Source organism: Oncorhynchus masou, chromosome 12, assembly GCF_036934945.1.
Source record: "Oncorhynchus masou masou isolate Uvic2021 chromosome 12, UVic_Omas_1.1, whole genome shotgun sequence".
NCBI lineage: Eukaryota > Metazoa > Chordata > Actinopteri > Salmoniformes > Salmonidae > Oncorhynchus > Oncorhynchus masou.
In genome coordinates, this window is record NC_088223.1 from 42863555 (window position 1) to 42875975 (window position 12421).

The 12421-nt window shown below is 42.4% G+C and overlaps 1 protein-coding gene across 3 annotated transcripts in view; it reads left to right on the forward strand.

Moving 5' to 3' along the window:
- Window positions 1–12421, forward strand: part of LOC135550132 (histone-lysine N-methyltransferase 2B-like) — an 81415-nt gene that overhangs the window by 35286 nt on the left and 33708 nt on the right. For all 3 annotated transcript variants that reach the window (XR_010457074.1, XM_064980647.1, XM_064980648.1), the window contains exons 16-19: window positions 9993–10106; window positions 10583–10767; window positions 10992–11096; window positions 11397–11507. Coding sequence is in view for 2 of the 3 variants with exons in the window: in XM_064980647.1 (XP_064836719.1) it covers window positions 9993–10106; window positions 10583–10767; window positions 10992–11096; window positions 11397–11507 (515 nt within the window). In the remaining variant the exon portion in view is untranslated. The remainder of the gene's footprint in view (window positions 1–9992; window positions 10107–10582; window positions 10768–10991; window positions 11097–11396; window positions 11508–12421) is intronic.

Sequence of the window (12421 nt, forward strand, 5' to 3'; positions counted from 1 at the left end):
CGGCATCGAACACGTCTCCCTCCCGAAGAGAAAGGGGGTGACCTTGACAATTTTAAATCGAGAGGTTGTCTGGATCTTAAATTTAAAGACCCTTGTGACCTTCAGTCTCAACGTAGACTTTGATCTGAAGCCATTCTTGTGACTATTGGGTTTTTGCTATCTATTGTAAATAAAATTTGTAGGCATATTTAGCCAAATTGTGTCTGATCATATGTTATCCATTTTATACTTTTTATGTTTTATTTAGATTTCCAGATTTCATTAAATTAAGCCACTGCCGGTCATGATTACAGACACCTGTGTGTCCTTTCAAAATATTTCAACTAGTGACTCGCAGTGTTTGTCATTATACACTGATGAAGACAGCGTGGGTGTTGAAACGTTGGTTAATAAATTATTGCATCTGAGCTCCTAGTGTGTGGCGCTCCTTTTCTTTTTAAGAGTAAGGACCCACAACTGATTACGAATAGTATGTGTGTGGGTCTGTGTGTAATGTATTTACACACTGCACTGTATGTGGATTCTTGTGTTCCCGTTAGTGTGTTGAACGCGGAACGAGGAACGAGGGAGGGCATGATTTGTTGTTTTGAAAGTGTATTAGAAAGTTTTAGTAGCTAGCTAACTTTTGAGTTTGGCTCACACGAAGCAGGATCACTCTGTCTAGTGATCCTTCCGACCAAAGCCGGGTCTGAGGAACTATTTTGCGTAGCAGCCAGCTAGCTGCCTATCAAGGTTTTCTTGACGGCTTGAATGCTACCCGTGATGCCGTTACCCATTGTGCCTGGGACTGCGGATTGACCCGGGTTTGTGGCTGTCAAGATCCCCACAGTTTGAAAACAATGCAATCTTCCCTGTGACCTCCCTTGTCAGGAGCTGTGAGGATAAACAGAGTAACCTAAGTGTTTTTAATACTGGTGGATTCAACTAATAAAAGAATGGACGACTTGACCAGAGAGGTCCAGGACCTGAAGAACAGTTTGCAGTTCTCCCATGGTCAGCTCGATAGAAACAGGAGAATGGCAAGATGACAACCATCTAAGTCATTGAGAGAGGACATAAGTTCTGTGTGTGAATCCATAATTACAATGACAATCAAGGCTGAACAACATGGTTGAGGAAGGAATAGCAGAATATCCACCTGAGACCTGGATGGAGTCTGAGAACAAAGTGAGTGAAATGATCTCTGAAAAATTAAAGTATCAAATAAAATGGTATTTGTCACATACGTGTTTTGCAGATGTTATTGCGGGTGTCGCGAAAAGCTTGGGTTTCTAGCTCCAACAGTTCAGAACTATCTAACAAGTAATATCTAACAATTTCACAACAATAAACACAAATCTAAGTAAAGGAATGTAATGAAAAATATATGGATGAGCAATGTCAGTGGCATAGAACACAGTATATACATAAACTCAGCAAAAAAAAGTAACGTCCCTGTTTCAGGACCCTATCTTTCAAGGATAATTCATAAAAATCGAAATAACTCCACAGATCTTCATTGCAAAGGGTTTAAACACGGTTTCCCATGCATAATTAATGAACATGCACTTGTGGAACGGTCGTTAAGACACTAACAGCTTACAGACGGTAGGCATTTAACCTCTTACATCTATGGGGGCGCTATTTCATTTTTGGATGAAAAACGTTCCCGTTTTAAACAAGATATTTTGTCACAAAAAGATGCTCGACTATGCATATAATTGCTACCGTTCGAAAGAAAACACTGACGTGTCCAGAAATACAAAGATCTTCTCTGTGCGTGCCCTATAACGTGAGCTTCAGGCAAAACCAAGATGAGATGGCATCCAGGAAATGACAAGGATTTTTGAGGCTCTGTTTTCCATGGTCTCCTTATATGGCTGTGAACGTAAGAGGAGTGAGTCAACCCTTTCTGTCGTTTCCCCAAGGTGTCTGCAGCATTGTGACGTATTTGTGGGCAGATCATTGGAAGATTGACCATAAGAGACCACATTTACCACGTGTCCGCCCGGTGTCCTGCGCCGAAATTGGTGCGCAAAAGTCACCTGCCAGTATTTTTCCATGCGATACAGAGAGGGAAGCAAGCTTCCACGAACTGCATGTCAGTGAAGAGATATGTGAAAAAACACCTTGAGGACTGATTCCAAACAACGTTTGCCATGTTTCGGTCGATATTATGTAGTTAATCCGGAAAAAGTTTTACGTTGTAGGTGACTGCATTTTCGGTTCGTTTCGGTAGCCAGACGCAATGTAGAAAACGGAACGATTTCTCCTACACACAGACGCTTTCAGGAAACACTGCGCATTTGGTATGTAACTGAGTCTCCTCATTGAAAACATCAGAAGCTCTTCAAAGGTAAATGATTTTATTTATTTGGTTATCTGGTTTTTGTGAAAATGTTGCGTGCTACATGCTACTCAAAATGCTATGCTAGCTTTGCATACTCTTACACAAATTAGTCAATTTCTATGGTTCAAAAGCATATTTTGAAAATCTGAGATGACAGTGTTGTTAAGAAAAGGCTAAGCTTGAGAGCAGACGCATTATTTTCATTTTATTTGCGATTTTCAGAAATCGTTAACGTTGCGTTATGCTAATGAGCCTGAGGCTTTAGTCACAAACCCGGATCCGGTATGGGGAGTTTCAAGAAGTTAAGGTCACAGTTATGAAAACTTAGGACACTAAAGAGGCCTTTCTACTGACTCTGAAAAACACCAAAAGAAAGATGCCCAGGGTCCCTGCTCATTTGCGTGAACGTGCCTTAGGCATGCTGCAAGGAGGCATGAGGACTGCAGATGTGGCCAGGGCAATAAATTGCAATGTCCGTACTGTGAGACGCCTAAGACGGTGCTACAGGGAAACAGGACAGGCAGATGATCGTCCTTGCAGTGGCAGACCACGTGTAACAACACCTGAACAGGATTGGTACATCCAAACATCACACCTGCGGGACAGGTACAGGATGGCAACAACTGCCCGAGTTACACCAGGAACGCACAATCCCTCCATCAGTGTTCAGACTGTACGCAATAGGCTGAGAGAGGCTGGACTGAGGGCTTGTAGGCCTGTAGTAAAGGCAGGTCCTCACCAGACATCACCGGCAACCACGTCGCCTATGGACACAAACCCACCGTAGCTCGACCAAACAGGACTGGCAAAAAGTGCTCTTCACTGACAAGTCACGGCTTTGTCTCACCAGGGATGATGTTCAGATTCGCGTTTATGGTCAAAGGAATGAGCGTTACACCGCCTGTACTCTGGAGCGGGATCGATTTGGAGGTGGAGGGTTCGTCATGGTCTGGAGCAGTGTCATTGGAGCATCATCGCACTGAGCTTGTTGTCATTGCAGGTATTCAACAGTGTGGGTTACAGGGAAGACCATCCTCCTCCCTCATGTAGTAACCTTCCCTCAGGCTCATCCTGACATGACCCTATAGCATGACAATTCCACCAGCTCGTAAAATACCAATACTGAAGTAGGCCTATGGCTACATGACTTGCGCGCAAATGTAGGCATATAAATGTGCCCATTTGTGGATCTGATAGTATTTCTGATTGGCTTGACGGACCAACACTAATGAGCTGTGGTGCTTTTCAAAGTAATGTTTTCTTCACCTCAAACAGTAAAGCAAGCAGTCTGTTTTTACATCCATTGATTGATAATAGTTTCTCAATGTATTGAAAAAATCTTTCCTATCTGATGACCTCTTATCCCTTGTGCAAATATCCTACATCTGTGTCTGTCCCAAGAAACTGAAGGCCCAGAATCTTTTTTACAATGTTGCAAGTTTGTGTGGACCCAAGTTGTTAGTTGATACAAAATCAAATCAAATGTATTTATATAGCCCTTCGTACATCAGCTGATATCTCAAAGTGCGGTACAGAAACCCAGCCTAAAACCCCAAACCGCAAGCAATGCAGGTGTAGAAGCACGGTGGCTAGGAAAAACTCCCTAGAAAGGCCAAAACCTAGGAAGAAACCTAGAGAGGAACCAGGCTATGTGGGGTGGCCAGTCCTCTTCTGGCTGTGCCAGGTGGAGATTATAACAGAACATGGCCAAGATGTTCAAATGTTCATAAATGACCAGCATGGTCAAATAATAATAAGGCAGAACAGTTGAAACTGGAGCAGCAGCACGGCCAGGTGGACTGGGGACAGCAAGGAGTCATCATGTCAGATAGTCCTGGGGCATGGTCCTAGGGCTCAGGTCCTCCGAGAGAGAGAGGAGGAGAGAATTAGAGAACGCACACTTAGATTCACACAGGACACCGAATTGGACAGGAGAAGTACTCCAGATATAACAAACTGACCTCAGCCCCCCGACACATAAACTACTGCAGCATAAATACTGGAGGCTGAGACAGGAGGGGTCAGGAGACACTGTGGCTCCACCCGAGGACACCCCCGGACAGGGCCAAACAGGAAGGATATAACCCCACCCACTTTGCCAAATCACAGCCCCCACACCACTAGAGGGATATCTTCAACCACCAACTTACCATCCTGAGACAAGGCCGAGTGTGGCCCGCAAAGATCTCCGCTATGGCACAACCCAAGGGGGGGTGCCAACCCAGACAGGATGACGACAAGAGTGAATCAACCCACTCAGGTGACGCACCCCCTCCAGGGACGGCATGAGAGAGCCCCAGTAAGCCAGTGACTCAGCCCCTGTAATAGGGTTAGAGGCAGAGAATCCCAGTGGAAAGAGGGGAACCGGCCAGGCAGAGACAGCAAGGGTGGTTCGTTGCTCCAGAGCCTTTCCGTTCACCTTCCCACTCCTGGGCCAGACTACACTCAATCATATGACCCACTGAAGAGATGAGTCTTCAGTAAAGACTTAAAGGTTGAGACCGAGTTTGCGTCTCATAAAAATGGAGCTCTATAGGAGAAAGCCCTGCCTCCAGCTGTTTGCTTAGAAATTCTAAGGACAATTAGGAGGCCTGCGTCTTGTGACCGTAGCGTACGTGTAGGTATGTACGGCAGGACCAAATCAGAGAGATAGGTAGGAGCAAGCCCATGTAATGCTTTGTAGGTTAGCAGTAAAACCTTGAAATCGGCCCTTGCTTTGACAGGAAGCCAGTGTAGGGAGGCTAGCACTGGAGTAATATGATAACATTTTTTGGTTCTAGTCAGGATTCTGGCAGCCGTATTTAGCACTAACTGAAGTTTATTTAGTGCTTTATCCGGGTAGCCGGAAAGTAGAGCATTGCAGTAGTCTAACCTAGAAGTGACAAAAGAATGGATAAATTTTTCTGCATCATTTTTGGACAGAAAGTTTCTGATTTTTGCAATGTTACGTAGATGGAAAAAAGCTGTCCTTGAAATGGTCTTGATATGTTTTTTTCATCCAAACATCGAAATACTGCCCCCTACACTCAAGAGGTTAAAGTTGTTGGAATTTTCCGGATTGATTGACCATGTCAACCTCTTGATACTCCCCATCCGGGATCGTGAATAAAGCCTCAGGCTCATTAGCATAACGCAACGTTAACAATTTCTGAAAATCGCAAATAAAATGAAAATAATGCGCCTGCTCTCAAGCTTAGCCTTTTCTTAACAACACTGTCATCTCAGATTTTCAAAATATGCTTTTGAACCATAGCAATTCACTAATTTGTGTAAGAGTATGCAAAGCTAGCTTAGCATTTTGAGTAGCATTTAGCACGCAACATTTTCACAAAAACCAGATAACCAAATAAATAAAATCATTTACCTTTGAAGAGCTTCGGATGTTTTCAATGAGGAGACTCTCAGTTACATAGCAAATGTTCAGTTTTTCCTGAAAGAATCTTTGTGTAGGAGAAATCGCTCCGTTTTGTACATCACATTCGGCTACCGAAACGAACCGAAAATTCAGTCACCAACAACGTCAAACTTTTTCCGAATTAACTCCATAATATCGACCGAAACATGGCAAACGTTGTTTGGAATCAATCCTCAAGGTGTTTTTTCACATATCTCTTCATTGATATATCGTTCGTGGAAGCATGCTTTCTTCTCTGAATTCCATGGAAAAATACTTGCAGCTGAGGTTTGCGCACCAATTTCGGCGCAGGACACCGGGCGGACACCTGGTAAATGTGGTCTCTTATGGTCAATTTTCCAATGATATGCCTACATATACGTCACAATGCTGCAGACACCTTGGGGAAACGACAGAAAGGGCAGGCTCATTCCTCTCGCATTCACAGCCATATAAGGAGACAATGGAAAACGGAGCCTCAAAAATCCTGCTGATTTCCTGGATGCCGTTTCATCTTGGTTTTGCCTGTAGCTCACGTTCTAGGGCACGCACAGAGAATATCTTTGCAGTTCTGGAAACGTCAGAGTTTTCTTTCCAAAGCTATCAATCATATGCATAGTCGAGCATCTTTTTGTGACAAAATATTGCGCTTAAAACGGGCACGTCTTTTTATCCAAAAATGAAATAGCGCCCACATAGCATCAAGAGGTTAAAGTAAGGATGCACTGTTTTTCTCTTTGCTTATTTGAGCGGTTCTTGCCATAACCCTATTTGGTAAAAGACCAAGTACATTTTATCTTCTGTATACCACCCCTACCTTGTCCCAACACAACTGATTGGCTAACAAGGCACACCTGTTAATTGAAATGCATTCCAGTTGACTACTTCATGATGCTGGCTGAGAGAATGCCAAGACTGTGCAAAGCTGTCATCAAGGCAAAGGGTGGCTACTTTGAAGAATCTCAAATATAAAATATATATTGATTTGTTTAACACTTTCTTTGGGGTACTACATGATTCAATGTGTTATTTCATAGTTTGTCTTCACTATTATTCTTGAGCTCTGGTGCATCCTGTTTCCATTGATCATCCTTGAGATGTTTCTACAACTTGATTGGAGTCCACCTGTGGTAAATTCAATAGATTTGCATGATTTGGAAAGAATCACACCTCTGTCTTTTTGAAAGATGATGGTATTGAGGGAAAAACCAGATGACAGTGGATAATTCCACAGGAACTTAAGGTCCCACAGTTGACAGTGCATGTCAGGGCAAAAACCAAGCCATGAGGTCGAAATAATTTTCCGTAGAGCTCCGAGACTGTATCCACTCCCCAGTAAAAGGCATATGACAGCCATCTAGGTGCCTTTTTGGCAAACTCCAAAAGGACTCTGACCATGAGAAACCAGATTCTCTGGTCTGATGAAACCCAGATTGAACTCTGTGTGAATTCCAAGCGTCACTTCTGGAGGAAACCTGGCACCACCCCTACGTTAAAGCATGGAGGTGGCAGTATCATGCTGTGGGGATGTTTTTCAGCGGCAGGTACTGGGAGACAAGTCTGGCTCGAGGGAAAGATGAGCAGAGCAATGTACAGAGATCCTTGATGAAAACCTGTTCCAGAGCACTTGGGACCTCAGACTGGGGTGAACCTTGTTCCAACAGGACAATGTCCCTAAGCACACAGCCAAGACAACGCAGGATTGACTTCGGGGCAAGTTTCAATGTCCTTGAGTGGCCAGAACCCGGACTTGAACCCGATATAACATCCCTGGAGAGACCTGAAAATAGCTGTGCAGAGACGCTCTCCATCGAACTTGAGAGGATCTGAAGAGAATGGGAAAAACTCTCCAAATACAGTTGTGCCAAGCTTGTAGCGTCATACCCAAGAAGACATGCGGCTGTAATCGCTGCCAAATGTTCTTAAACAAAGTACCGAGTGAAGGGTCTGAATAGTGTTAGGTTCCAAATTAAGAGTAATAAACTCACGGACGCTTAGTAAAGCTTAAACCAAGTTGACTCACCCATTTGTGTTATACAGCTGCATAATACAGACATGTTTCCACCAGTGGTAGTATACAGTGGGGCAAAAAAGCCACCAATTGTGCAAGTTCTCCCACTGAAAAAGATGAGGCCTGTAATTTTCATCATAGGTACACTTCAACTATGACAGACAAAATGAGGAGAAAAAACCCAGAAAATCACATTGTAGGATTTTTAATGAATTTATTTGCAAATGATGGTGGAAAATAAGTATTTGGTCAATAACAAAAGTCAGGCCTTGAAATCCACAGGTACACCTACAATTGACTCAAATGATGTCAATTAGCCTATCAGAAGCTTCTAAAGCCATGACATCATGTTCTGGAATTTTCCAAGCTGTTAAAAGGCACTGTCAACTAAGTATATGTAAACTTCCGAGCCACTAAAATTGTGATAAAGTGAATTAGAAGTGAAATAATCTGCCTGTAAACAATTGTTGGAAAGATTACTTGTGTCATGCACAAAGTAGACGTCCTAACCGACTTGCCAAAACTATAGTTTCTTAAAACCTCTTTGGGATATGTGGGACGCTAGCATCCCACCTGGCCAAAAGCCAGGGAAAATGCAGAGCGCCAACTTCAAATAAATTACTATAAAAATCAATCAAACTTCCATTAAATCACACATGCAAGATTGCAAATTAAAGCTACACTTGTTGTGAATCCAGCCAACACGTCAGATTTAAAATAGGCTTTTCGGCGAAAGCAAACAATGCTATTATCTGAGGATAGCACCTCCGTAAACAAAGAGAAACCATATTTCAACCCTGCAGGCATGACACAAAATGCAGAAATTAAAATATAATTCATGGCTTACCTTTGACGAGCTTCTTTTGTTGGCACTCCAATATGTCCCATAAACATCACATCGTCCTTTTGTTCAATTAATTCCGTCTATATATCCAAAATGTCCATTTATTTGGCGCGTTTGATCCAGAAAAACACTGGTTCCAACTTGCTCAACGTGACTAATAAAATATCTCAAAAGTTACCTGTAAACTTTGCCAAAACATTTCAAACTACTTTTGTAATACAACCTTTAGGTATTTTTTTACGTTAATAATCAATAAAATTGTAGACGGGATGATCTTTGTTCAATACAGGAAGAAAACAAATTGAAGCATGCTTTCTGGTCACGTGCCTCTATCTAACAGTACACTTCAAGTGACCCTCGTTTAAGATTGCCGTACTTCATTACACAAAGGAATAACCTCAACCAATTTCTAGAGTGTTGACATCCAGTGGAAGCGATAGGAACTGCAAGAGGGTCCCTTAGAAATCTGGATTCCCAATGAAAACCCTAATTGAAAAGAAAGTGACCTCAAACAAAAACAAATCTGAATGGTTTGACCTCGGGGTTTCGCCTGCTAAATAAGTTCTGTTATACTCAGACATGATTCAAACAGTTTTAGAAACTTCAGAGAGCTTTCTATCCAAATCTACTAATAATATGCATATCTTATCTTCTGGGGATGAGTAGCAGGCAGTTGAATTTGGGCATGCATTTCATCCGGATGTGAAAATACTGCCCCCTGTCACCATTAAGTTAACAAGAAATTTGGAGTGGTTGAAAAATGACTTTTAATGACTCCAACCTCAGTGCTTGTAAACTTCTGACTTCAACTGTATATTCCTCCTACATATAATCATTAACTTCTGGTGTAGAAACCATACCATGGCACTCAATAGGGCTCCCGAATGGCACAGCGGTCTAAGGCACCGCATCTCAGTGTAAGAGGTGTCATTACAAACCCTGGTTCGATTCCAGGCTGTCACACATCCGGCCTTGATTGGCAGTTCCATAGGGCGGCACACAATTGGCCCAGCGTCGTCCGGATTTGGCCAGAGTAGGCAGTCATTGTAAATAAGAATTTGTTCTTGCATAGTTAAATAAAGGTTACAATTTCAATAGATTACCTGATAATTAAGACTCGGACATATCAATACTTATGTAAATGTTCTTTTTCAGTTTTTTTGTTTTTATACGTTTGCAAACATTTCTAAACTTTTTTTGTGCTTTTTCTTAAAAAAAAAAATGTTTTTTGAATAAGGCTGTAATGTAACAATGTGGAAAAAGTCAAGTGGTCTTAATACTTTCCGAATGCACTGTATCGGTTGATTTTATTTAAACAGGGTGTCTGTTTTTATTTTATTTCGATTGGTCGAAAGAACCATTAATCATTGATTACTTTAGTACATCTGATTTTGTTTCTTATTTGTTTTACAAGGGAACTTCTGCACCATATGCTCCAAGTGTTACGAGGAGAACGACCACAACAGCCAGATGATGGAGTGCTCCATGTGTAGCCACTGGGTGCATTCTAAATGTGAAGGACTCTCTGGTGAGTGACACTAATGTTTCAGCGTTAACTGTCTTTATCAAGGGGATGTACAACCGGGGTGGCCAACACTCATTAGTGTTACTGGGTATGCAGGCTTTTGCTCTATCCCTATACAAACACACCTAATCCAGCTAATCAAGGTTCCAAGGAGCATCTCATTGGTAGAATCAGGTGTGTTGGATATAAGAGCTGGAACCAAATCCTGCAAGAGGGTAGTTCTCCAGGCGAAGCGGTGAACACCCCTATTAATAACAGTATGTGTAGGGGAAGATGCCACCTCAACTATTTAATTTTATTTAACCTTTATTCAATTAGGCAAGTCAGTTAAAAACAAATTATTATTTACAATGACGGCATATACTGGCCTAACCTGGACGACGTTGGGCCAATTGTTCAGGCAGGCCCTAACTTAAGGGCCTATCCCGCTATAAACCCACTCCATTATATTGAAATGATGCTTCTCTTCTGTCTCCCAGATGACCTGTATGAGATCATGTCGAGCCTGCCAGAGAGCGTAGTATATTCCTGTACACGCTGCAGCCAATCACAGCCCATATTCTGGAAGGAGGTGCTGAAGGAAAGGCTGAGGGCGGGGCTAGAGAATGTGCTGACCAACCTCCTCTCTGACTCCTCCGCCCAGCACCTGATAACCTGCAGAGAGGTAATGTCTGCCGCCATCACAGTAAAGACGTCAAGTAGTCACGAGTCAGATACTCGTAACATGCTCTCTCACTTTCATAACATGGCTCTTCTCTATATCCAAAATCAAGTATAAAAACTATTTAACTTTTACACGTTTAGACTGTCTTATGGATTGTATATCCCTGACCCTCTGACGGCGGTCTCCATTTTACTGTACCATGCTGTCTCTTTTGTTTTCTGCAGTGTGAGGAATCTACGGAACTAAATGCTTTCAGGGACCAACAGCAGCCCATCTGCGACCTACATGCCGTGGGTCAAAAATGTACAGGCGGCCAGTACACTTCACTGGTGAGAGACCCCAGTCCTTTATAAACATTTGAATTATGTCACGTGAAAACTATTAAGACCAAGCTAGCGGTTGTTGATTTTGCTGTCATGGCATCAATGTTCCACTGTGAATCATGTAGCTCTTTTCAGACCACAATCCGATCACTTTATATACATTTTGGTCATTTAGCAGATGCTCTTATAGATGTTCTAATGGGAGGGAAGACTCCACACAGTAAATTTAATCTCACATATTGTAACAACAATACATCCGTCTCCTAAACTTGACACCTGTTTTTCCTGCTCTTGTCTACCAATCAGAAATCATTCCATGAGGATGTTGTCATGGTGATGAGGAAGGGGCTAAAGGAGGAGGAGTCTCTCCCTGAGGACCTGAGGCCCACCTGTTTGGCCAGGTCTCACTACCTGAAGGTTAGTAGAAAGACCTGTCCTCCATTAATGCTATAGACATTTGTTATGGGCCATACTGGGCCATATCATTATATTGTTTATTTGCATATTTACTCTATTTTAGTATAGTCTGCATAAAAAAAATATGATATTTTATTAATTGCCTCGATTAATAAAACATAAAATAATATTTTTGTGTATGAACCCCTAGAGTTCCTCTCTTTAACGATGTATAAAGATCACACACTGAGTGCATTCGGAATGTATTCAGACCCCTTCCCCTTTTCAAAATGTTACTTTACAGCCTTATTCTAAAATGTATTAAATACATTTACAATACCCCATAATGACAAAGCGAAAACAGGTTTTTAGATTTTTAAAAATGTACCTAAGTTAACAAACCCTTTGCTATGAGACTCAAAATTGATCTCAGGTGCATCCTGTTTCCATTGATCATCCTTGATGTTTCTACAACTTTATTGGTGTCCACCTGTGATAAATTCAATTGATTGGACATGATTTGGAAAGGCACACCTGTCTATGTAAGGTCCCACAGTTGACAGTGCATGTCAGAGCAAAAAACCAAGCCATGAGGTCGGACAAATTGTCCGTAAAGCTCAGAGACGGGATCGTGTCGCGGCACAGATCTGGGGAGGGTACCAAAAATGTCTGCAGCATTGAAGATCCCCAAGAATACAGTGGCCTCTATCATTCTTAAATGGAGGAAGTTTAGCAACACCAACGCTTTTCCAGAGCAGGCTACCTGGCCAAACTGAGCAATTGGGGGAGAAGGGCCTACAAGATCAAGATCCCGAAGGTCACACTGACAGAGCTCCAGAGTTCCTCTGTGGAGATGGGAGAACCTTCCAGATGGACAACCATCTCTGCAGAACTCCACCAATCAGGCCTTTATTGTGGTGTGGGCAGACGGAAGC